Source organism: Ranitomeya imitator, chromosome 4, assembly GCF_032444005.1.
Source record: "Ranitomeya imitator isolate aRanImi1 chromosome 4, aRanImi1.pri, whole genome shotgun sequence".
Taxonomy (NCBI): Eukaryota; Metazoa; Chordata; class Amphibia; order Anura; family Dendrobatidae; genus Ranitomeya; species Ranitomeya imitator.
In genome coordinates this window covers 368,713,215-368,740,769 of record NC_091285.1, presented here as the reverse complement: position 1 = coordinate 368,740,769, position 27,555 = coordinate 368,713,215, and the positions used below count along the sequence as shown (strand labels likewise).

The 27,555-nt window shown below is 45.5% G+C and overlaps 1 protein-coding gene across 1 annotated transcript in view; it reads left to right on the top strand.

Moving 5' to 3' along the window:
- The window catches only part of LOC138676167 (cadherin-related family member 4-like), a 245,039-nt gene that overhangs the window by 158,159 nt on the left and 59,325 nt on the right, over positions 1 to 27,555 (top strand). The window contains exons 15-17 of the mRNA XM_069765150.1: positions 11,893 to 11,998; positions 12,172 to 12,387; positions 13,713 to 13,858. Of these exons, the coding sequence (XP_069621251.1) occupies positions 11,893 to 11,998; positions 12,172 to 12,387; positions 13,713 to 13,858 (468 nt within the window). The remainder of the gene's footprint in view (positions 1 to 11,892; positions 11,999 to 12,171; positions 12,388 to 13,712; positions 13,859 to 27,555) is intronic.

Sequence of the window (27,555 nt, the reverse complement as noted above, 5' to 3'; positions counted from 1 at the left end):
ACTACGTGGCTGGGATTCGTGGCCTTGTGCAGTAAATAGGTTTGCCGCTTACACATGTCCTTACACCGGCTCCAGACTGGGCGGCCTCAGCTGATCCCTTATCGCCTACCACGGCCAGGAGGCCGCACAGTCTGAAGAAGGCGGAAGGAGATGAGTTAAGACAGGCGAACATATGCACTGCTCGTGCCCATAAACCACACCCTCGCTGACAAAATAAATATGACAACGAGGGGCGTTGTTTCTAGCAGGGCGGATGCACAGGCGCAGCCAGCTAACCATGATGACAAAAGACGGGAAACGCTACCAAGGGGGGTGCTGCGTATCATTACAAAGGAAAGTCACACCTCAGGGACAGTGGAATGGTCTCAATGAGACACATTTTGTACGTGTTGAGTTCCACGTGGGCAAGGAGAAAAAGTCAGCCACCTTGTACAAATGCAGCAGTACTGCTGTACTAGGTGGCTGTTATACATAGAAACACCTGGGGGGGTGGGGCCAGGTTCCCTTTTAATTTCAGTTCCTGTGCCTGCATGGCGTTTGCAGGTCACGTTGCCGGCTACACAGCAGGGGAACAGCTGGCGTTGCTGAACCCCACTAACACATTGGCTGGTGTTTTTCTCTGTGCAGCTAGCACTTCCGGGCAAAAACTAGCGGTGTTTGAGCCCAGGGTCAGCAGGAGGAGGAGAGGAGCAGAGTGTAGGCCGAAGCCTGCACTGGTGGCAGCTTTTGTTCTGTTGTGCCAGCGTGGCTTGTGCTGGACACGTTGCCGACTACACAGCAGGGGAACAGCTGGCGGTGCTGAACCCCACTGACACATCACCTAGTGTTTTTTTCTGTGTAGACAACACTTCCAGGTGGCAACTGACAGTGTTGAAACCCAGGGAATCAAAGAGGAGCAGAGTGTAGGCCGAAGCCTGCAGTGGAGCAAGTTGAAAGGGAACCTTTAACCCCCCCCCCCAGGCATTTGTTGCTGAAAGAGCCATCTTGTACAGCAGTAATACTGCACATGGAAAATGGTGGCTCCGAAAATTATGCTCCTTGCAAACGCTGAAGTACACACTCATATAATGTGTCCCCTCACACCGTCAAACCATCCCGGAAGTGGGACTTTCCTTTGTAATGTGACACAGCACAGCCGTCATTCCAACCCCCTTGGTGCCGGGCACCACCTCCTCAACGTTGTTTGGTTCTGTCACGGAGCCCGCACTGTAATGTTATCCCTTGGCCATGCACAGTTAGCGGTGCCCGTCTTCTGACATCATGTAGGTGTCAGGCTGGCAGTGCCTGTGCGTCCAAGCTGCCCGAGATCCAACCTTGCAGTGTCATCTAATGTAGTCCCACTGCGGGCCAGGGATCCATGGGCATGCGCAGTGCATATCATCGCCTCTCACTCACCTCCTTCCTGCTTCTTCAGACTGTGCGGCGTCACGGCCGTGGCATGCTATTAGGGATCAGCTGACGCCGCCTAGTCTGAAGAAGCGTGAAGAAGGGGAGTGAGAGGCTAGTATATGCACTGCGCATGGCCATGGATACCAGGCCCACTGTGGGATCACATTAGACGACACTGCGAGGTGTGATTTCGGGCAGCGTGGACGCACAGGCGCAGCCAGGACGACAACAAATGATGTCAGAGGACGGGCAGCGCAAACTGTGCATGGCCAAGGGATAACATAACAGCGCAGGGTCCATGACGGAATCAAACAACGCTAAGGAGGCAGCGCACGGTGCCAAGGGGGTAGCAATGACGGCTGTGCTGTGTCACATTACAAAGGAAAGTCCCACCTCCGGGACGGTTGGACGGTGTGAGGGGACACATTACATGAGTGTGTAGTTCAGCGTTTGCAAGGAGCATAATTTCAAGAGCGACCTTTCCCTTGTGCAGTATTAGTGCTGCACATGGTGGCTCTTTCAGTAACAAACGCCTAGGGGGGGGGGGGGGACAGGTCCCCTTACATTTTAGTTGTGCCAGCGTGGCGGTCGCATGACACGTTGCCGGATACACAGCTGGGGATCAGCTGACGTTACTGAACCCCAATAACAGAGGAGCGACTGTTGACTGTGCACACAGCACTTCCAGGCACCAACTGGCGGTGTTAGAGCCCAGGGACAGCAGGAGGAGCAGATTGGAGGTATTGCCGCACACACAGCTGGGGATCAGCTGACGTTACTGAACCCCAATAACAGAGGAGCGACTGTTGACTGTGCACACAGCACTTCCAGGCACCAACTGGCGGTGTTAGAGCCCAGGGACAGCAGGAGGAGCAGATTGGAGGTATTGCCGCACACACAGCTGGGGATCAGCTGACGTTACTGAACCCCAATAACAGAGGAGCGACTGTTGACTGTGCACACAGCACTTCCAGGCACCAACTGGCGGTGTTAGAGCCCAGGGACAGCAGGAGGAGCAGAGGAACAGAGTGTAGGCCGAAGCCTGATTGGAGCAAGTTGAAAGGAAACCTTTAACCCCCCCCCCCAAGACGTTTGTAGCTGAAAGAGCCATGTTGTGCAGCACTAAGGATGCAAAAGGAAAAGGTTGCTCTTTTAATTATGCTCCTTGCAAACACCGAAGTAAACACTAAAAATGTGTCCCTTTATACCGTTAAACCGTTCCGGAGGTGCGAATTTCCTTCGTAATGGGACACAGCACAGCTGTCATTCCTATCCCCTTGATGCCGTGCGCTGCCTCCTCAGCGTTGTTTTAAGCTGCCACGGAGCCTGCGCTGTTCTGTTAGCCCTTGGCCATGCCCAATTAGCGCTGCCTGTCTTCTGACATAATTTGGTGTCAGGCTGTCAGTGCCTGTGCGTCCACGCTGCTCCAGATCCCACCTCGCAGTCTCATCTAACGTAATCCCACTGCGGGCCTTGGAACCATGGGCATGCACAGTGCATAACCTCGACTCTCACTCCCCTCCTTCCCTCTTCTTCAGACTGTGCGGTGTCACGGCCGTGGCATGCTAGGGATCAGCTGACGGCGCACAGTCTAAAGAAGGCGGAGGGAAATGAGCGAGAGCCCGAGGGGAAGATATGCACTGCGCATGCCCATGGATCCCAGGCCCGCAGTGTGACTCAATCAGAAGACACTGCGAGGCGGGATCTCGGGCACCGCGGCCGCACAGGCGCAGCCAGCCTGACACCAAATTATGTCAGAAGACAGGCAGCGCAAATAGGGCATGCCCAAGGGATAACAGAACAGCGCAGGCTCCGTGACAGCTTAAAACAACGCTGAGGAGGCAGCGCATGGCACCAAGGGGGTAGGAATGACGGCTGTGCTGCGTCACATTACGAAGGAAAGTCCCAGCTCCGGGACGGTATAACGGTATCAGTGAACACATTTTATAAGTGTTAAGTTCTGCGTGTGCAAAGAGCTAAAAAAAAAGAGCTACCTTTTCCTTGTGCAGCATTACTGCTGCACAAGATGGCTCTTTCAGTAACAAACGACGGGGGGGGGGGGGGGGACAGGTTCCCTTACATTTAGGTTGTTGTGCCAGCGTGGCGGTCGCAGGACACATTGCCGGCTACACAGCTGGGGATCAGCTGACGTTACTGAAACCCAATAACACTGGGTCGTATGTTTTTACTGTGCAGCCTGCACTTCTGAGCCGCAACTGGCGGTGTTGGAGCCCAGGAATAGCAGTTCAGGTGGTAGAAAGATGAACACAGCAGGAGACCTGGATGACACCCAATTACTTAATCAGGCAGAGGAGTGGCAAATTCCTGCGAGATCCAGGCCTGGTTCATTTTCAGGAAAGTAAGCCGGTCAACGTTATCGGAGGATAGTCGCATGCGACGGTCTGTTAGTACACCACCTGCGGCACTAAAGACACGTTCCGATAAGACACTAGCCGCAGGGCAAGCCAGCACCTCCAATGCATACTGGCTTAGCTCTGGCCATGTATCCAGCTTAGAGACCCAAAACTTGAACGGGGAAGAGCCGTCTGGGAGTACAGTAAGAGGGCAAGCCATGTAGTCTGTCACCATCTGACGGAACCGTTGCCTCCTGCTGACTGGAGCCGCCGGTGATGGTGTAGACATTTGGGGCGGGCACACAAAAGTGTGCCAGAGTTGTGCCATACTGGGCTTGCCTTGGGCAGAGGCACTGCTTCTGCTCCCTCTTTGGGCAGAGCCTCCCCCACTGCCTCGACGCACTGAGCTGCTTTGTAAAGCACTAGCAGCACTCCTCTCAGTTGGACAGGAGAAGATGATGGAATTCACCAGTGTGTCGTGGTACTCCCGCAATTTACGCTCCCGGGTCAACGCAGGGATGAGGTTTTGGACGTTGTCCCGGTAGCGAGGATCGAGGAGGGTGAACACCCAATAATCAGGCATGTTGAGAATGTGGTCGATGCGGCGGTCGTTTCTCAGGCACTGCAGCATGAAATCCACCATGTGCTGCAGAGTGCCAACCGGCCCAGAAACGCTGTCCCCTGCTTGAGACATGATCTCTGCCCGCTCGTCATCACCCCACCCTCGCTGTACACACTGACCACTGGACAATTGTGTCGCTCCCTCCTCTGGACGGAGCTCTTCCTCCTCCATTGACTCCTCCTCATCCTCCTCACAAATTGGCCCCTGCGTACCCCTTTGTGAGGAACCACGTGGCGCTGACTCTCCAGAAGCTGATGGAAAAGGTGACTCCTCATCCTCCACCTCTTCCACCACATCATCCCTTAACCCTTGCAAAGTTTGCTGAAGCAGGCAGATAAGGGGGACAGTCATGCTGACTAGTGCATCATCTGCACTTGCCATCCGCGTGGAATAATCAAAAGGACGCAAAACCTGGCAGACGTCCTTCATAGTGGCCCACTCTGTGGTTGTGAAGTCTGATCGGCGCTGACTGCGACTTCTTTGCGCCTGATGCAGCTGGTACTCCATAACTGCTTGCTGCTGCTCACACAACCGCTCCAACATATGTAACGTGGAATTCCACCGGGTAGGTAGGTCACATATGATGCGGTGTTCCGGAAGGCGGAATCGGCGCTGCAGAGCAGCAATGCGGGATCTGGCCAAGCTGGAACGCCGCAAGTGAGCACACTCTAGGCGGACCTTGTGCAGCAGGGCATCAAGATCCGGATAGTCCCTCAGAAAACTCTGCACAACCAAATTGAGCACATGTGCCAGACATGGGATGTGAGTGAGGTTGCCAAGGGCCAAAGCTGCCACCAGATTTCGGCCATTGTCACACACTACCATGCCTGGCTGGAGATTCGCTGGCAGTAACCACACATCGCTCTCCTGCTTGATGGCATTCCAGAGCTCCTGCGCTGTGTGGCTTCGATGCCCCAATGAAACTAGTTTCAAGACGGCCTGCTGACGTTTGGCCACGGCTGTGCTCATGTCGGTCATAGGTAAACGTTCACGGGTCCATGTGGGGGTGGACTGTGACGGATCCTGCAGAGAGGAATCAGAGGAACTGGTGTAAGAGGAGGAGTCGATGCGTACAGACTGGATTCCTGCAATCCTTGGAGTGGGCAGGACACGTCCTGCGCCACTCGCACGATCTGTACCTGGCTCAACAACATTAACCCAATGGGCAGTGAGGGAAACATATCGCCCCTGTCCATGCTGACTGGTCCACGCATCGGTGGTGAGGTGGACCTTGCTACTGACGGCGTTCAGTAGCGCATGTTTTATGTTTGCCTCAACATGCCTGTGCAGGGCAGGGACAGCCTGCCTGCTGAAGTAAAAGCGGCTGGGCACCTTGTACTGTGGGACTGCCAATGCCATCAAGTCACGGAAGCTGTCAGTCTCCACCAGCCTGAACGAGAGCATTTCCAGGGACAACAGTTTGGCAATGCCTGCATTCAGAGCCTGTGCTCGGGGGTGGTTGGCCGAGAATGCCCGCCTTTTCTCCCATGCCTGTACTACCGATGGCTGTAGAGTAGACTGGGAGTGTGAGGATGACTGGGAAGGTGGTGCTGTGGGTGGAATTACACAAGGTCTCTGGGAGGAAGCCAAACCAGCTGTGCGTGAGCTGGAGGAAGAGGCAACACGAGCTGAAGAGGTGGTAGCTGCCGCTGTTGGTTGGCCTACATCTTCAGTGTGTTTCTGTAACTCCACCGCGTGCCTGGTCCGCACATGTTTCCACATATTTGTGGTATTGAGGTTGCTGACATTTTTCCCTCTTTTTACTTTATGATGACACAGCTTGCATTTGACAAAACAAATGTCATCTGCAACTGTGTCAAAAAAGGACCAGGCACTGCAAGTCTTGGGAGCGCCCTTTTTGGCTTTGGAAAGAGACAGGCTCCTAACGGGTGCCAAAGTGGAGGCTACAGGCTCCGCAGTCTTCCCCCTCCCTCTCCCTCTTTGGCCCGTAAGAGGAAGCTCTTCCTCTGAGCTGCTCCCACCACCTTCCTGTTCCTCACGCCACGATGGGTCAAGGACCTCATCATCTCCACTACCCTCTGCCACCAACTGCTCCTCCTGGGTAGTCTCAGCAGCACAGTACGCACGAGAAAGCGGCACCTGAGTTTCATCATCAGATGCGTACTGCGCTGTGGTCACCGGAGGCACTGGCCCACCTGCCTCTTCAGAGTCAGAGAGAAAAAGGTGTTGGGCATCACTGCACACTGCCTCTTCTTCCATTTCTCCAATGCTGCTTGGCTGGCCCCCTGTTTCCAAGCCAAGAGATTCAGAGAACAGAAGTAGAGACGGCTCCTGTCCTGGGCTCTCTGACTGCCTGGCCAATTTGGCAGGTGGTGAAGAGACAGATGGCTGCTCTCCAGTGCTCTGTGCCTGAGAGGATGTGGCACTAACTGAAGTCGATGCCGAGGCGTTAGCTGCCATCCACCCGACAACGGCTTCAATTTGGTCTTCACGCAGCAGCGGTGCACGGCGCTCTCCGACAAAGCTGCGCATGAAGGACTGTTCCCTGCTGAAACTGAGTGACGACGAGTCACCGGCGCCCGCAGCAGGCACAGAATCACCACGTCCTCTCCCTGCTCCTCTCCCTGCTCCGCGCCCACGCCCACGTGCCTTACTCCCTGCCCTCTTCATCTTGGTTGACAGATAAAGATAAGCAGAAAAGTACTAAGGCCTTAGTGTGCTTATTCCTGTAATGCTCCTCCTAACAGGTGTAAGAAACACTAATGTTGTAAATTGTGGACTAAACTTTATTATTTTTCAAATGTGGCCTACACAAGTGTAAGTTGTGTTTGGTGAACTTAACCTTTTTTTTGGTGCAGATCGGGCTACAGAGCTAGTTTAAATCACACGGAGACCGTGCAGACAGCCGTAAACGGCGCTGCAAGGCCAAGAAACCCTCCTCTAGGTTATCCTATATAGTGTTTTTCCACTATTTAGCTGGATACAAGTGGAAAGACACTAATAGGAATTTTTTTTTTCAAATTTTAAACTGGCTGCACTATTTGAAAAAAAGGAAATTGTTTTTCAAGGTATGAGGCAGTAACGCACCCTGAGCTGAATCCAACCGGCTATGGCTGCACACAGACTACAGGGCGAGCTGCGCTCACACGGAGACCGTGCAGACAGCCGTAAACGGCGCTGCAAGGCCAAAAAACCCTCCTCTAGGTTATCCTATATAGTGTTTTTCCACTATTTAGCTGGATACGAGTGGAAAGACACTAATAGGAATTTTTTTTTTCAAATTTTAAACAGGCTGCACTATTTGAAAAAAAGGAAAATTTTTCTCAAGGTATGAGCCAGTAACGAACCCTGAGCTGAATCCAACCGGCTATGGCTGCACACAGACTACAGGGCGAGCTGGGCTCACACGGAGACCGTGCAGACAGCCGTAAACGGCGCTGCAAGGCCAAAAAACCCTCCTCTAGGTTATCCTATATAGTGTTTTTCCACTATTTAGCTGGATACGAGTGGAAAGACACTAATAGGAATTTTTTTTTTCAAATTTTAAACAGGCTGCACTATTTGAAAAAAAGGAAAATTTTTCTCAAGGTATGAGCCAGTAACGAACCCTGAGCTGAATCCAACCGGCTATGGCTGCACACAGACTACAGGGCGAGCTGGGCTCACACGGAGACCGTGCAGACAGCCGTAAACGGCGCTGCAAGGCCCAAAAACCCCCCTCTAGGTTATCCTATGTAGTGTTTTTCCACAATAGAGCTGGAGACTGGTGGAAAAACACTAATAGGAAATTTGAGAAAAAATGTGCAGCAGGCTGCACTAAGAGCAAAAAAGAACAACTGTGTGAGGCAGTGTGAACCCCCCCTGAGCTGAATACAACCGGGTATATGGCTGCACACAGACTACAGAGTGAGCTGCACACACACACACACACAGAGACCTTGCAGAACGCTGTTAAAACAGCGCTGCAAGGCAAGAGCAAGGTGAACAGTGAAGAACACACAGCGTTTTGCTAAATTAGCCTTTGGAAAGGAAAATAAAGCAATTAGCTAGCTCAACTGGCCCTCAGTTAGAACACAGCGTCCTGTCCCTAACTGAAATCACAGCAGAGTGAGCGCAAAATGGCGGCAGCGCTTTTTTATAGTGCAGAGTGACATCATTTCAGCAGCCAATCCAAGCCTTGCCAGTACTTACATGCCCACCATGCTAAACAGGATGTGCCCACACTTTCATTCATTCCTCATTGGCTGCTGCGTTCAATTTGAATTCTGGGAACTTCCGATTCCGGTATCCGATACGCGGGAAGTATCGGAATTCAGTATCGGAATTCCGATACCGCAAATATCGGCCGATACCCGATACTTGCGGTATCGGAATGCTCAACACTAGTGATGAGCGAGTGTGCTCGTTACTCAAGTTTTCCGAGCATGTTAGGGTGTTCTTTAAGTATCTTGGGCGTGCTCGTATATTATGTTTGAGTCCCTGCAGCTGCATGATTTGCAGCTGTTAGACAACCTGAACACATGCAGGGACTGTTTGTTAGGGAAACCCCATATGTATTCACGCTGTCTAGCAGCCGCAAATCATGCAGCTGTGACTGAAACCTAATGTAGAAGCATGCCCAAAATACTCGGAGAACACCTGAGCATGCTCGGAAAACTCGAGTAAGGAGCACACTCGCTCATCACTAATCAAGATCAATATAAAAGTAGGGAGAAAAGAGACACATTAAAGGGAGTAAAAAACAGAAGTGTGTGGAGAAAATGTGTCAAGCCTGAACCAGGAGTTTGAGGGGGATCTATCATTTAAAAAAAGTGGTGAATAAGAAACTACAAGTGTATTTTGTTAAATTAAAAGACAACATAACGAATGAGTGATTTTCCTGAGGACAAATTAAGGGAAGCAAGGTTAGATAGTGCACATGTAGAGGAGTGAAGCCAAAAAAAACCATTTAGGTGAAGTGCTCCAGAGTTTTAGAATGGGAGTTTAAATAATGGAGGCTGTGCAAAGATAAAACTAGTGCGAATGTGGTGAAGGTAATTAACAAAATAGCAAAAATACAAAACATAGTAAAAGTACTGTAAGATAAGGAGTATATATTAAAAATTGCTACAAAAAAGCTGAATATCAAAAAGACATACAGAAGTAATGTATAAAATGACAAGATTATATACAGTGGCTTTCAAAAGTTTACGTCCCACCCCACCCCTCCTTGACTTTTTACCTGCTTTGCCACATTACATTACATTACAACCTGTGTTTAAATATTTTTGTTATCAAATTTGTATGTGATGCATCAGCATTAAGCCCCTAAAAAGGGTCTGTGAAGCCCCTAAAAATTTCTGGTTCAAGCAATAAATTTTATAAGTCTCATGTTTTGTGATAGGAAGATCATCTGCACGTTGGCGCCAGCCTGAAGAAGGGCTTTTTTTTATCAATATATGTATAATATTCATTATGTAAAGTAGAGGGCAGGTCACTAAGGGACCAGTGACCTGTCAGAAGCCATAAACATGAATAACTAATCAGAGCACCACATGAAGACCCCCTACAGGCCATCCCAGAGCACAAGCATATCATTAACTCAAAACTGAAAATACAGATTAAACAAGAACCACAACATGGATTTCATCAACCAATGTATCATTTTAATCATTATAATGGCACCGACCAGACAGTGTCTGTAGATTACTGTGCACAATCCTGCGACAGGTACCCTTTAAGTTATTAAACCTGTAAATGCAACAAATTTCCTTCATTTTGACGATCTCCATCCGGTTGTTGTTTTCAGGGAGGATAAGCTCCATTGGGACAATAGAAATACATGCAGTGTCTTTGCCATGTTCAGTTTTACAATGTCTGGAGAAACCATGATACATAAAACCTTTCACTATACTAGCTCAGTGTGAATTGAGTCTTTTATGTAATGTTTGCTTTATCCTTCTAACGCACTGCAGCCTGCATTCACACTCAGTAAGGTAGATTACGAATTGAGGTCACATAAGTTTTTAAAGATAAGGTTTCTCCTGTTTTAATTGCCCAGAAAAATTGTGCATAGTGTAAAATGCATTTGGAACAGAGACTTTTTTTTGCTTTGCTTTTACAACTGTCAGGGGCGGCATGTTCAAGGCTTGCTGTGTTGGGTTACTTCTAAAGGACTTCAGCTGACTTGGATGGAGTTAGTATGTTTGTCAAAGTGGGTGACCATCTGAAAATACCTCATGGTTGGTCAGGTGTAAAGTACAGATACAAAATGTGCCAAAGCTTTTTAAGCACTTTTCTTAAAGGGAAATGAGCTGAATTGTAAGTAGTTATAAAGTTACTTGCAGACTCATTTGTTTCCTTCGTATTGTGCTGGGATCTGGGTTCCAAATATTGTTGCTGTGTCCTTTGCTTTGTCTTTTGATAGGCATGCTTGATTAAGCTTTAAGGGTAGCATTGGTTAGTTAAATCACTCCCTAAGAGTATCAGTTTGTTGTTCAAAATTTCATAAATTACTGCACTTGACCCTAATCAGCCGATATTGGTTATAAGGAATATTTGCCGACAACTAATAGAAATTGGCACATTTGGCCAATTAAAATGGAAAGAGGCAAGTTTCAGCAGGCTGGAAAATTCAAGTAAAGCACATCTGTGACCCCCACCTCAAAAAACTTGGATATCTTTGATCTAAAAGCTCTATATTGCCTTTTATTTATTTTTTATTATTTTTTTATAGATGTAGCACATATCTCTTTTGTATTCTACTTTCATGTTCTATATATCTGCATCACCTTCCATTAAATATCTGTATTATTTCTACCATTACTGTTACAGTCTACCACCCTACCCGTGCCCTCCGCTCCGCTAATGCCCTCAGGCTAGCATCCTCAATAATCAGAACCTCCCACTCCCGTCTCCAAGACTTTACACGTGCTGCGCCGATTCTTTGGAATGCACTACCTAGGTTAATACGATTAATCCCCAATCCCCACAGTTTTAAGCGTACCCTAAAAACTCATTTGTTCAGACTGGCCTACCGCCTCAATGCATTAACCTAACGATCCCTGTGTGGCCTATTTATATAAAAAAAAACAAAAAAACAATCAGGTTCCTCGCATCATGTTCTCATTCACTTTATGCAGTTAATAGCCCTCTGTGTCTGTACTGCTACATACTTAGGCTGATAACTGGTTCATGCAGCTTTACATGAACACCTGAGCCTTACACTATGGCCGGTCCAAATAACTAAAGCAATTGTTACCATCCACCTCTCGTGTCTCCCCTTTTCCTCATAGTTTGTAAGCTTGCGAGCAGGGCCCTCACTCCTCTTGGTATCTGTTTTGAACTGTATTTCTGTTATGCTGTAATGTCTATTGTCTGTACAAGTCCCCTCTATAATTTGTAAAGCGCTGCAGAATATGTTGGCGCTATATAAATAAAAATTATTATTATTATTATTATTACTAGTAATCCCAACCTACATGAAGATTGATTGAAAAATGGTTATAAATTATTTAGATCACTAAACAAAGGCAATATTTTATCATACATTATTTTAAAAGAGTTTTTATATCTTATTGTAAACAGTCTGGACCCATGGCTTTAGATTATGATGACGTGGAATTTGCGGGCATGCAGTTCAGACACATACTACTCATTGATGTTTCCGACTCAGGAACCCCTTCCCTAACAAGTAAGACAAAATTAATTTAACCAACACATTATTTTTCATTAAAGTGAATTGGAAGAAATATCACATAAAATATAAAAAGAGAACAATTTTATTTATTTTTTTAAATGTTAAAATTATCCAGATGTGGATTCATATATTGAAATGTACTTATAACACTGTTTTACTTCTTCTAGGTACAGTCACTGTGATTGTAAGAGTAACACGGGTCAATGAATTTTATCCAAACTCATCAACAAATGTGTTTAACGTGTTTGAAAACAGTCCAGTGGACTCGCTGGTCGGGAGAGCCAAATTTACAGACATTGACTGGCCATTCGATAACATCAAATTTACTTTTGCTGGTGGAGATTATGGCAGTCCCCCAAAGTTCTACATAGAGCCAGACACAGGTGCTAATATTATTTTTGCACGAAGCAAGCTATTGATGAATCTCAATGATTTATGGCTTGGTCAGATGAGCATATTTTCGTTCCATATGTTGACTGTGTGCTAAAAGGACTGCATATGGACATCAGTGAGATCAATACAAATGAAAGGAGTATTTCATAAAAACATTTTTTTACACTTGGACCAATGGTCTTCATGATAAAAATCACAAAATGCACAATTGTGACCTGTGACTCACCCATGAAATTCAATGGCATACATTTTTACCAGATTCACTGCAATAATTACACAGAAACTGTGTTTAGCTTTATTCTTTTTAATTTTTTATGTACAAAACATATGCCATATGGATGTCAAAAATTGATATACGGATGACACATGGAACACCATCCTTTTTTTCTGAATGAGAACCTTCATATTTTTCATATGCTCATCTGAACCAAGCCTTAAAGTCTAATTTAAGTTTAGCTCTACTCTAAAACATCTTGATTTTGTGTGGAGTTAAGGCCATACTCAGACTGTCCGAGTGCAGAGCAAGATGTATGTACTTGCCATAGGTTTCCTAATCCGAACTTGACAGCCTCATATATGTCAATGGGGCTGTCAAGTTCAGGTCAGGAGACCCACAGCTCGTTCGTTCACCGCAGTCCATACTCAGACCGTGATCCACAGGTTTCTGAATTTGTTCTGTTTCTTGGAACAAAAAAAATGTAGTGTACCTAGCCTCAGCCCTTCAGTCAACTGATCAGTGGAGAGGATAGTTAGCCCCAAGTAATTTGTTATTAATAGTCTATGTTAGGCCACACATTTTTCAGCCCTCAATAACCTACCTAAAGGGGTTTTCCTATCTAGATGTCATAAAAAATGGTTCAAATATACCATCACTTTACAATCAGTTAGGCTTGACCCCTGGGGTAAAAAAAGATCCTGAGAATGAAAGGCATACAGTTCCGGCTCAGTGCTGCATCATAATGAGAATTTTTCGCTCCACAGAAGTGTTCCCAGCTATCTACCTGTGCAGCGTACTGTTGCTGGCCCATTCATTTAATTTAATTTTTAATTTAAGTCCTCAAGTTCCTGCTCAGTCTGGTGGCCGCTGCACAGGGGTAAAACAGTGAAGGGGATAAAGCACTAAATTAGTAATTTCCAAGAAATTAGTTACTCACAGGAAATTATAGATTTCTAGAGAATGAGACCGGTAAACTTTTTCTTCTTACAAATTTAAGTGGTGTAGCTGTTGATATATAAAACAATATGTATTATTAATTAATGGCTGTTGTCAATTTAATGTAAAAAAAAGAATAATAAGTGAAATATAATCTACCAGGCATTATCAAAGTCAGAGATACATTGGATTTTGAGAAGAAAAATAAATATTCAATAACAGTTCAGGCAGTTGACCTCAACAATGATATAGAAGCGGATCCCCTGAAACAGAAAAAGAATTCAGAACTTGTCACAATCAATATAATCGTAAGTATTCTATAGACATGACTTGTGAATATTCAAACAGTATGTGCCTTTATTTCCCCACTGTTTATTTACTTTTTATTTAATTGATTTGATTTTGGCTGAGGAGAATCCCATGATAGACTTACAGGAATGCATGATTTTGCTGGAAATACTTGGCTAGAAGATTTCAGGGTACAGGATACTTATTATAGGTTAGGGTGCTGTCCACGACCTTGTGCATAAATGGCTATATACAGACAGTGGTAGTCAATGTGATGCACTTGAGTGACTTTTCACACAGATCTTTTATAGTTGGGACAGTGCAAGCTTCACTAGAACGTCAAAATGCAGATAAGCTGAACATGGACCAAATCACTTTATAAATTTGTTGATCAGACTGTTCTAAGAAATGTAGCATTCATTTGTATCTACTCTTAATTGCAGTCTACTATTGAATCAGCTGATTTGTGGTGATCAACAGAATCAAACAAATGTTTTTTATTACCAGAAGTTCCATGTGAAAACTGAAAATCCATTCAAATAGATTGCCATGTAGGACATAGTTGTACCAATTTTAGCCCCTTAACCCTCAAGGGTGGTTAGCATGTTAATGACTAGGCCAATTTTCACAATTCTGACCACTGTCCTTTTATGAGGTAATAACTCTGGAACGCTTCCATGGATCCTGGTGATTCTGAAACTGTTTTCTCGTGACATATTTTACTTCATGATAATGGTAACATTTCTTTGATATGACTTGCATTTATTTGTGCAAAAAGCAGAAATTTGGCAAAAAATTTGAAAATGTCGCAATTTTCCATATTTGAATTTTCATGCCCTTAAATCACAGAGATATGTCAAACAAAATACTTAATAAGTAACATTTCCCACATGTCTACTTTACATCAACACAATTTTGGAACAATTTTTTTTTGTTAGGAAGTTATAAAGGTTAAAAGTTGACCAGCGATTTCTCATTTTTGCAACACCATTTTTTTAGGGACCACATCACATTTGAAGTCACTTTGAGGGGTCTATATGATAGAAAATACCCAAAAGTGACACCATTCTAAAAATTGCACCCCTCAAGGTGCTCAAACCACATTCAAGAAGTTTATTAACCCTTCAGGTACTTCACAGAAATTTTTGGAATGTTTAAAAAGAAAAGAACATTAAACTTTCTTTCACAAAAAATTTACTTCAGAATTTGTTTTATTTTACCAAGGGTAACAGGAGAAATTGGACAGAAAAATTTGCTGATACCCCATATGTGGGGGTAAAACACTGTTTGGGTGCCAGGCAGAGCTCGGAAGGGAAGGAGCGCTGTTTGACTTTTCAATGCAAAACTGGCTAGAATTGAATGCCATGTTGCATTTGGAGAGCCCCTGATGTGCCTAAACAGTGGAAACCCCCAACAAGTGACACCATTTTGGAAAGAAGACCCCCCTAATGAACTAATCGAGATGTGTAATAAGCACTTTTAACCCCCAAGTGCTTCACAGAAGTTTATAATGTAGAGCCATAAAAATTTAAAAAATCATATATTTTTCACAAAAAATGATCATTTGGCCCCCAATTTTTTATTTTCCCAAGGGTAATGGGAGAAATTGGACTCCAAAATGTGTTGTGAAATTTGTCCTGAGTACCCTAGCCGTAAATGTAATCCAAACCCTAAACCCATCTCTCGCCACAACTCTAACCCTAACTTTAGCCCCAATCCAGTTAGGGCTGGCAGAATGCACTGAGTAATTATAAGAGTAGCATAGGTGCGTTTGTAGCTCAGGGTCCACCGTGCAGGAGTGGCGGCACTATATGGCGGTATAGACATGAGTTCTGTCACTCGGTCTGATTATGAACTAACCCTGTTGATGCACAGAGTCGTAAGATTCCACGTGGGAATAATACCCTAACTAGGGTTGTGCTTGCTCTGGAACTCTTCCGTGCTAACCGCACACAGGAAGGAAACAGATGCTAAGCCAAGTGACTAATTGCCCCCACTGACGCTAACTGCCTGGCTGAGAGTATTCCCAAAGCTAGATGTACACACACTACATGTAGACAGAATGGTAGTGTATCAACTGGCGACAAGCACATACACAAATGATACTAGCGCATGGCTGTGTGGCCATGCGAACCTTTTACAGTTGCAGCAACTTCAGGACCTTTCTAGAGGACAAATGGGAGTTGCTACAGGACCTGAGCATGTGACCCCGACCTCCAATGAAAAGTCTTCCTTTGGGCATGTTCAGAAGGGGAAAGGCAGAACTTAGTCCCAGAGGCGTCTGCTCGCCGCTGACCAGTACTGGCTACAATAGCTGAGCCTGGAAGAGCAGCAGCAACCAAGCGCAAAGTATCTGCCTGAGTCAGACGCTGGGACCGACGTCTCCCCCAAGCAGACTCCACTGCAGCTGGAGAAGAATGGGAGACAGCAGCGGAGGTGGATCGAGATTCCCCCTGTGCAGCAGCGGGAACTCGACACCTAACAAATCCTAACCCTAACTTTAGCCCCAACCCTAACTTTAGCCCCAACCCTAACCTTAACTTTAGCACTAATCCTAACCCTAATGGGAAAATGGAAATAAATAAATTTTTTTATTTTATTATTTTTCCTTAACTAAGGGAATGATAAAGGGGGGTTTGATTTACTATTTATAGCAGGTTTTTATAACCGGTTTTTATGTTTGGCAGCAGTCACACACTAAAAGACGCTTTTTATTGCAAAAAACAGTTTTTGCATCACCACATTTTGAGAGCTATAATTTTTCCATATTTAGGCCCACAGAGTCATGTGAGGTCTTGTTTTTGTGGGGCAAGTTGACGTTTTTATTTGTACCATTTTCAGGCACATGACATTTTTTGATGACTTTTTATTAAGATTTTTGGGAGGCAGAATGAAAAAAACCCAGCAATTCATGAATTTCTTTTGGGTGGGGCGCTTACTCCGTTCCGCGTGTGGTAAAATTGATAAAGCATTTTTATTCTTCAGGTTGGTACGATTACAGCGATACCTCATTTATATTCATTTATGTTTTGGTGCTTTTATACAATAAAAACTATTTTATATAAAAAATAATTATTTTTGCATCACTTTATTCTGAGGTCTATAACTTTTTTATTTTTTTGCTGATGGCGCAGTATTGCAGCTCATTTTTTGCAAGACAACATGACGTTTTCAGCGATACCATGTTTATTTAAATCCACCTTTTTGATCGTTGTTATTACACTTTTTGTTCAGCGGTGTGATGATAAAGCATTGTTTTTTGCCTCGTTTTTTATTTATTTATGGATGCAGCAATACTAAATATGTGTACTTTTATTGTTTTTTTATTTACATAAAGAAATGTATTTATTGCAAAAATATTTTTTTTCTTTATTTAGGAATTTAAAAAAATATATTTTTACACAGAATATTATTTTTTTTTACTTTTTCCATTGTCCCAGAGTAGGACATCACTGTGTAAAGTCAGATCGCTGACAGGCAGTGAAGGAGGCTTCTCTGTTGTGAATTCCGCTCTTGGGCTCCCTCCGGTGGTTGTAAGTGGCACTTTTGTGAGTTCTGCTCTTGGGCTCCCTCTTGTGGTTTCTAGTGGTATGGCTGCTCCTTGGAGTTAGCTGTCATCAGCTGCCTTCACTTATCGTCTCTTCTGCTCTGCTATTTAGGCCTGGCTCTTTCTTCAGCCAGTGCCACTTGTAAATGGTTCCTGGTTGGATTCACATCTCTTTTGAGTTCCCTGTTATCCTGACCAGTTCAGCAAAGCTAAGTTTTTGCTTGCTCTTTTCTGTCCATAGATTGTGGACTTATCCATTCTGTGCTTTCTGTTTGTCCAGCTTATCAGTGTGAATTTATTCTGTCTTGCTGGAAGCTCTGGGAGGCAGATTTGCCCTCCACACCTTTAGTCAGGTGTGGAGATTTTTTGTAAACTCTGCGTGGATTTTTGTAGTGTTTAATACTGACCGCACAGTATTCCATCCTGTCCTATCTATTTAGCTAGACTGGCCTCCTGTGCTCATCCTGGTTTCATTCTGTGTATGTCTTTTCCCTCTCCACTCACAGTCATTATTTGTGGGGGGCTAATCTATCCTTTGGGGATTTTATCTGAGGCAAGATAGCTTTCCTGCTTCTTTCTTTAGGGGTAGTTAGCTCTTAGGCTGTGGCGAGATGCCTAGGGAGAGTTAGGAGCATTCCACGGCTACTTCTAGTGTTGTGTTGAGCTTAGGGACTGCGGTCAGTACAGTTACCACTTCCTTCAGAGCTCGTTCCATGTTGCTGCTAGACCACCGTATCATAACAGTACAAGTGGCCAATAATGAATTAAATGCATCTCAAAAGAAGGAAAAGAAAGTTCTGAACCATTTTTTTTTCTGTGCTCTGGTTTGTCTTTTTTTTCCTCTTGATATCTGGGTGGTTCAGGATATATGCTTTGGCATGGATGTTCAGGGTTTGTTTTCTCATGTGGATTAACTTGCTGCAAAAATACAGAGTATCCAGGACTATGTTGTCCAGACTCCGGCTTTAGAGCCTAGAATTCCTACTCCTGATTTGTTTTTTGGGGACAGATCCAAGTTTTTGAACTTTAAAAATAACTGCAAATTGTTTTTTGCTTTGAAACCCCGTTCTTCTGGTGATCCCATTCAGCAAGTAAAAATCATCATATCCTTGCTGCGTGGTGACCCCCAAGACTGGGCTTTTTCTCTTGAAACAGGGGATCTGGCATTATTGAACGTAGATGCATTTTTTCAAATGCTCGGATTATTGTATGACGAACCTAATTCTGTGGATCATGCAGAAAAAACCCTGTTGGCCTTGTGTCAAGGTCAGGAAGCGGCAGAGTTATACTGCCAGAAATTTAGAAAATGGTCTGTGCTCACTAAATGGAATGAAGAGGCTCTGGCTGCTATTTTCAGAAAAGGTCTTTCTGAAGCCCTCAAAGATGTTATGGTGGGCTTTCCTACGCCTGCCGGTTTGAGCGAATCTATGTCTCTAGCCATTCAGATTGATCGGCGTCTGTGCGAGCGCAAAGCTGTGCACCATATGGCAGTATCCTCTGAGCAAAGTCCTGAACCTATGCAATGTGATAGGATTTTGACTAGAATAGAACGGCAGGAATTCAGACGTCAAAATAGGCTGTGTTTTTACTGTGGTGATTCGGCTCATGTTATCTCTGATTGCCCTAAGCGTACTAATAGAGTCGCTAGGTCTGTTACCATTAGTACTATACAGCCTAAATTTCTCTTATCTGTGACCCTGATTTGCTCATTGTTGTCCTTTTCTGTCATGGCATTTGTGGATTCATGGCAGCACGGTGGCGCAGTGGTTAGCACTGCAGCCTTGCAGCGCTGGGGTCCTGGGTTCTAATCCCACCCAGGACAACATCTGCAAAGAGTTTGTATGTTCTCTCCGTGTTTGCGTGGGTTTCCTCCGGGCACTCCGGTTTCCTCCCACATTCCAAAGACATACTGATAGGGATTCTAGATTGTGAGCCCCATCAGGGACAGTGATGATAATGTGTGCAAACTGTAAAGCGCTGCGGAATATGTTAGCGCTATATAAAAATAAAGATTATTATTATTATTATTATTATATTATTCAGGTGCTGCCCTGAACTTAATGGACTTAGAATTCGCCAGGCGCTGTGGTTTTTCCTTGCAGCCTTTGCAGAGCCCTATTCCTTTGAGGGGTATTGATGCTACACCCTTGGCCAAGGATAAACCTCAGTACTGGACACAGATAACTATGTACATGGCTCCTGCACATCAGGAAAATTGCCGTTTTCTGGTGTTGCATAACCTGCATGATGTTGTTGTACTGGGATTTCCATGGTTACAGGAACATAATCCGGTGCTGGATTGGAAAACTATGTCGGTGACTAGTTGGGGTTGTCGAGGAGTACATAGTGACGTTCCTTTGATGTCAATTTCCTCTTGCCCCTCTTCTGAGGTCCCTGAGTTTTTGTCGGATTTCCAGGATGTATTTGATGAGCCCAAGTCCAGTTCTCTTCCTCCGCACAGGGACTGTGATTGTGCTATTAACTTGATTCCTGGTTGCAAGTTCCCTAAGAGTCGACTTTTCAATCTGTCTGTGCCAGAGCATGCCGCCATGCGGAGTTATGTTAAGGAGTCTTTGGAGAAGGGGCATATTCGGCCCTCTTCGTCACCATTGGGAGCGGGTTTCTATTTTGTTGCTAAGAAGGATGGCTCCTTGAGACCCTGTATTGATTATCGTCTTCTTAATAAGATCACGGTCAAATTCCAATACCCCTTGCCTTTGCTTACTGATTTGTTTGCTCAGATTAAGGGGGCTAGTTGGTTTACTAAGATTGACCTCCGAGGGGCATATAATCTTGTTCGTATTAAACAGGGTGACGAATGGAAAACTGCATTTAATACGCCCGAAGGCCATTTTGAATACCTTGTGATGCCATTTGGGCTCTCTAATGCTCCATCTGTGTTCCAGTCTTTCATGCATGATATTTTCCGCAATTATCTTGATAAATTCATGGTCGTATATTTGGATGATATTTTGATTTTTTCCGATGATTGGGAGTCTCATGTGAATCAGGTCAGGATGGTGTTCCAGATCCTTCGTGATAATGCTTTATTTTTGAAGGGGTCTAAGTGCCTATTCGGAGTTCAGAAGGTCTCTTTTTTGGGTTTTATTTTTTCTCCCTCGTCTATAGAAATGGATCCTGTTAAGGTCCAAGCTATTCATGACTGGATCCAACCCACATCTGTGAAGGGTCTTCAAAAATTTTTGGGCTTTGCTAATTTCTATCGCCGTTTCATTGCCAACTTTTCCAGTGTGGTTAAGCCCCTTACTGATTTGATGAAGAAAGGCGCTGATGTGACGAATTGGTCCTCTGAGGCTGTTGAGGCCTTTCAGGAGCTTAAATGCCGATTTACTTCTGCCCCTGTGTTGCGTCAGTTGGATGTTTCTCTTCCTTTTCAGGTTGAGGTCGACGCTTCTGAGATTGGGGCAGGGGCCGTTTTGTCTCAGAGGGAATCTGATGGTTCTTTGATGAAACCGTGTGCTTTTTTTTCCAGAAAGTTTTCGCCTGCGGAACGCAATTATGATGTCGGCAATCAGGAGTTGTTGGCTATGAAGTGGGCGTTTGAGGAGTGGTGACATTGGCTTGAGGGAGCTAAACACCGTGTTGTGGTCCTGACCGATCATAAGAATCTGATTTACCTCGAGTCGGCCAAGCGGCTGAATCCTAGACAAGCTCGATGATCCCTGTTTTTCTCCCGTTTTGATTTTGTGGTCTCGTATCTTCCGGGATCTAAGAATGTTAAGGCTAATGCCCTCTCTAGGAGTTTTTTGCCTGATTCTCCTGGAGTCCTTGAGCCGGTTGGCATTCTTAAGGAGGGGGTGATTCTTTCTGCTATCTCCCCTGATTTGCGGCGGGTGCTTCAGGAATTTCAGGCTGATAGGCCTGACCGCTGTCCAGTGGGGAAGCTGTTTGTTCCTGATAGATGTACAAGTAAGGTAATTTCTGAGGTTCATTGTTCAGTGTTGGCTGGTCATCCTGGGATTTTTGGTACCAGAGATTTGGTTGCTAGGTCCTTTTGGTGGCCTTCCTTGTCGCGCGATGTGCGTGCTTTTGTGCAGTCCTGTGGGACTTCCGCCCGGGCCAAGCCTTGCTGTTCCCGCGCTAGTGGGTTGCTTTTGCCTTTGCCGGTCCCTGAGAGGCCCTGGACGCATATTTCCATGGATTTTATTTCGGATCTTCCTGTTTCCCAGAAGATGTCTGTTATCTGGGTTGTTTGTGACCGGTTCTCTAAAATGGTCCATCTGGTACCTTTGCCTAAGTTGCCTTCTTCCTCGGATCTGGTTCCATTATTTTTTCAGCATGTGGTTCATTTGCATGGCATTCCGGAGAATATTGTGTCTCACAGAGGTTCTCAGTTTGTCTCTAGATTTTGGCGGGCCTTTTCTGCTAGGATGGTGTTATGAAAGGTAATTCAGTACCACAATGGACATAGAGGTCAGCGCACATACAGTGACCTGGCAATAACCCAAAAAACAAGAACGAGCTCTGAGACGTGGGAACTCTGTTGACCGCAATCCCTAATCCTCTCCAACCACACTAAAGGCAGCCGTGGATTGCGCCTAACGCTCCCTATGCAACTCGGCACGGCCTGAGAAACTAGCTAGCCTGAAGATAGAAAATAAGCCTACCTTGCCTCAGAGAAATACCCCAAAGGAAAAGGCAGCCCCCACATATAATTACTGTGAGTTAAGATGAAAAGACAAACGTAGAGATGAAATAGATTTAGCAAAGTGAGGCCCAACTTTCTGAACAGAGCGAGGATAGGAAAGGTAACTTTGCGGTCAACACAAAACCCTACAAAAACCACGCAAAGGGGGCAAAAAGACCCTCCGTACCGAACTAACGGCACGGAGGTACACCCTCTGCGTCCCAGAGCTTCCAGCAAGCAGTAAAAAACAAATTGACAAGCTGAACAGAAAAAAACAGCAAACAAATAGCAAAGAGGAACTGCTAGAGAGCAATGCAGAGCAATGCATGGAGAGCAATGCAGAGCAGCAGGCCACAGGAACGATCCAGGAGGAAACAGGTCCAATACTAGAACATTGACTGGAGGCCAGGATCAAAGCACTAGGTGGAGTTAAATAGAGCAGCACCTAACGACTTCACCACAACACCTGAGGAAGGAAACTCAGAAGCTGCAGTACCACTTTCCTCCACCAACGGAAGCTCACAGAGAGAACCAGCCGAAGTACCACTTGTGACCACAGGAGGGAGCTCTGCCACAGAATTCACAACAGTACCCCCCCTTGAGAAGGGGTCACCGAACCCTCACCAGAGCTCCCAGGACGACCAGGATGAGCCATATGAAAGGCACAAACAAGATCGGGAGCATGGACATCAGAGGCAAAGACCCAGGAATTATCTTCCTGAGCATAACCCTTCCACTTAACCAGATACTGGAGTTTCCGCCTTGAAACACGAGAATCCAAAATCTTCTCCACAATATACTCCAACTCCCCCTCCACCAAAACCGGGGCAGGAGGATCAACAGATGGAACCATAGGTGCCACGTATCTCCGCAACAATGACCTATGGAATACGTTATGTATGGAAAAAGAATCTGGAAGGGTCAGACGAAAAGACACAGGATTAAGAACCTCAGAAATCGTATACGGACCAATAAAACGAGGTTTAAACTTAGGAGAGGAAACCTTCATAGGAATATGACGAGAAGATAACCAAACCAAGTCCCCAACCCGAAGTCGGGGACACACACAGCATCTGCAATTAGCGAAACATTGAGCCTTCTCCTGGGACAAAGTCAAATTGTCCACTACATGACTCCAAATCTGCTGCAACCTGTAGCCGAGCTGGCCCGATTATTAAGGGCGAACTCAGCCAAAGGCAAAAAGGACACCCAGTCATCCTGATCAGCAGAAACAAAGCATCTCAGGTATGTTTCCAAGGTCTGATTGGTTCGTTCGGTCTGGCCATTAGTCTGAGGATGGAAAGCCGAGGAAAAAGACAAGTCAATGCCCATCCTACCACAAAAGGCTCGCCAAAACCTCGAAACAAACTGGGAACCTCTGTCAGAAACGATATTCTCTGGAATGCCATGTAAACGAACCACATGCTGGAAAAACAATGGCACCAAATCAGAGGAGGAAGGCAATTTAGACAAGGGTACCAAATGGACCATCTTAGAGAAGCGATCACAGACCACCCAAATGACTGACATCTTTTGAGAGACGGGAAGATCTGAAATAAAATCCATAGAGATATGTGTCCAAGGCCTCTTCGGGACCGGCAAGGGCAAAAGTAACCCACTGGCACGAGAACAGCAGTGCTTAGCCCGAGCACAAATCCCACAGGACTGCACAAAAGTACGCACATCCCGCAACAGAGATGGCCACCAAAAGGATCTAGCCACTAACTCTCTGGTACCAAAGATTCCAGGATGACCAGCCAACACCGAACAATGAACCTCAGAGATAACTTTATTCGTCCACCTATCAGGGACAAACAGTTTCTCCACTGGGCAACGATCAGGCTTATTAGCCTGAAATTTTTGCAGCACCCGCCGCAAATCAGGGGAGATGGCAGACACAATTACTCCCTCTTTGAGGATACCCGCCGGCTCAGATACACCCGGAGAGTCGGGCACAAAACTCCTAGACAGAGCATCCGCCTTCACATTTTTAGAGCCCGGAAGGTATGAAATCACAAAGTCAAAACGGGCAAAAAACAATGACCACCGAGCTTGTCTAGGATTCAACCGCTTGGCGGACTCGAGATAAGTCAAGTTCTTATGATCAGTCAAGACCACCACGCGATGCTTAGCTCCTTCAAGCCAATGACGCCACTCCTCGAATGCTCACTTCATGGCCAGCAACTCTCGATTGCCCACATCATAATTTCGCTCAGCAGGCGAAAACTTCCTGGAAAAGAAGGCGCATGGTTTCATCACCGAGCAATCAGAACTTCTCTGCGACAAAACAGCCCCTGCTCCAATCTCAGAAGCATCAACCTCGACCTGGAACGGAAGCGAAACATCTGGTTGACACAACACAGGGGCAGAAGAAAAACGACGCTTCAACTCTTGAAAAGCTTCCACCGCAGCAGAAGACCAATTGACCAAATCAGCACGTTTCTTGGTCAAATCGGTCAATGGTTTAGCAATACTAGAAAAATTGCAGATGAAGTGACGATAAAAATTAGCAAAGCCCAGGAACTTTTGCAGACTTTTCAGAGATGTCGGCTGAGTCCAATTATGGATGGCTTGGACCTTAACAGGGTCCATCTCGATAGTAGAAGGGGAAAAGATGAACCCCAAAAATGAAACATTCTGAACACCAAAGAGACACTTTGATCCCTTCACAAACAAAGAATTAGCACGCAGGACCTGAAACACCGTTCTGACCTGTTTCACATGAGACTCCCAATCATCCGAGAAGATCAAAATGTCATCTAAGTACACAATCAGGAATTTATCCAGGTACTCTCGGAAGATGTCATGCATAAAGGACTGAAACACTGATGGAGCATTGGCAAGTCCGAATGGCAATACTAGATACTCAAAATGGCCCTCGGGCGTATTAAATGCAGTTTTCCACTCATCGCCACGCTTAATACGCACAACATTATACGCACCACGAAGATCTATCTTGGTGAACCAACTAGCCCCCTTAATCCAAGCAAACAAATCAGATAACAATGGCAAGGGGTACTGAAATTTAACCGTGATTTTATTTAGAAGGCGGTAATCTATACAAGGTCTCAGTGAACCATCCTTCTTGGCTACAAAAAAGAACCCTGCTCCTAATGGCGACGATGACGGGCGAATATGCCCCTTCTCCAAAGACTCCTTCACATAACTCCGCATAGCGGCGTGCTCAGGCACAGATAAATTAAACAGTCGACCTTTTGGGAATTTACTACCAGGAATCAAATCGATAGCACAATCACAATCCCTATGCGGAGGTAGGGTATCGGACTTGGGCTCATCAAATAAATCCCGGTAATCAGACAGGAACTCAGGAACCTCAGAAGGGGTGGATGATGAAATAGTCAGAAATGGGACATCACCATGTACCCCCTGACAACCCCAGCTGGACACAGACATGGATTTCCAATCTAATACTGGATTATGGACTTGTAGCCATGGCAACCCCAACACGACCACATCATGCAGATTATGCAACACCAGAAAGCGAATAACCTCCTGATGTGCAGGAGCCATGCACATAGTCAGCTGGGTCCAGTACTGAGGCTTATTCTTGGCCAAAGGCGTAGCATCAATTCCTCTCAATGGAATAGGACACTGCAAGGGCTCCAAGAAAAACCCACAACGCCTAGCATACTCCAAGTCCATCAAATTCAGAGCAGCGCCTGAGTCCACAAATGCCATGACAGAATACAATGACAAAGAGCAGATCAAGGTAACAGACAGAAGAAATTTTGACTGTACCATACCAATGGTGGCAGACCTAGCGAACCGCTTAGTGCGCTTAGGACAATCAGAGATAGCATGAGTGGAATCACCACAGTAGAAACACAGCCCATTCAGACGTCTGTGTTCTTGCCGTTCAACTCTGGTCAAAGTCCTATCGCACTGCATAGGCTCAGGTTTAAGCTCAGGTAATACCGCCAAATGGTGCACAGATTTACGCTCGCGCAAGCGTCGACCGATCTGAATGGCCAAAGACATAGACTCATTCAGACCAGCAGGCATAGGAAATCCCACCATGACATCCTTAAGGGCTTCAGAGAGACCTTTTCTGAAAATAGCTGCGAGCGCACCTTCATTCCACTGAGTGAGTACGGACCACTTTCTAAATTTCTGACAATATACCTCTATTTCATCCTGACCCTGACACAGAGCCAGCAAATTCTTCTCTGCCTGATCCACAGAATTAGGCTCATCGTACAGCAATCCGAGCGCCAGGAAAAACGCATCAATATTACTTAATGCAGGATCTCCTGGCGCAAGAGAAAATGTCCAGTCCTGAGGGTCGCCACGCAAAAAAGAAATAACGATCCTAACTTGTTGAACTGGGTCACCAGAGGAGCAAGGTTTCAAAGCCCGAAATAGTTTACAATTATTTTTGAAACTCAGAAATTTAGTTCTATCTCCAAAAAACAAATCAGGAATAGGAATTCTCGGTTCTAACATAGAATTCTGAACCACAAAGTCTTGAATACTTTGTACTCTTGCCGTGAGCTGATCCACACATGAAGACAGACCTTTAATGTCCATTGCTACACCTGTGTCCTGAACCACCCAAATGTCTAGGGGAAAAAAAAGGCAAAACACAGTGCAGAGAAAAAAAAATGGTCTCAGAACTTCTTTTTTCCCCTCTATTGAGAATCATTAGTACTTTGGGCCTCCAGTACTGTTATGAAAGGTAATTCAGTACCACAATGGACATAGAGGTCAGCGCACATACAGTGACCTGGCAATAACCCAAAAAACAAGAACGAGCTCTGAGACGTGGGAACTCTGTTGACCGCAATCCCTAATCCTCTCCAACCACACTAAAGGCAGCCGTGGATTGCGCCTAACGCTCCCTATGCAACTCGGCACGGCCTGAGAAACTAGCTAGCCTGAAGATAGAAAATAAGCCTACCTTGCCTCAGAGAAATACCCCAAAGGAAAAGGCAGCCCCCACATATAATGACTGTGAGTTAAGATGAAAAGACAAACGTAGAGATGAAATAGATTTAGCAAAGTGAGGCCCATCTTTCTGAACAGAGCGAGGATAGGAAAGGTAACTTTGCGGTCAACACAAAACCCTACAAAAACCACGCAAAGGTGGCAAAAAGACCCTCAGTACCGAACTAACGGCACGGAGGTATACCCTCTGCGTCCCAGAGCTTCCAGCAAGCAGTAAAAAACAAATTGACAAGCTGGACAGAAAAAAACAGCAAACAAATAGCAAAGAGGAACTTAGCAATGCAGAGCAGCAGGCCACAGGAACGATCCAGGAGGAAACAGGTCCAATACTAGAACATTGACTGGAGGCCAGGATCAAAGCACTAGGTGGAGTTAAATAGAGCAGCTCCTAACGACTTCACCACATCACCTGAGGAAGGAAACTCAGAAGCTGCAGTACCACTTTCCTCCACCAACGGAAGCTCACAGAGAGAACCAGCCGAAGTACCACTTGTGACCACAGGAGGGAGCTCTGCCACAGAATTCACAACAGGATGGGCATTGATTTGTCTTTCTCT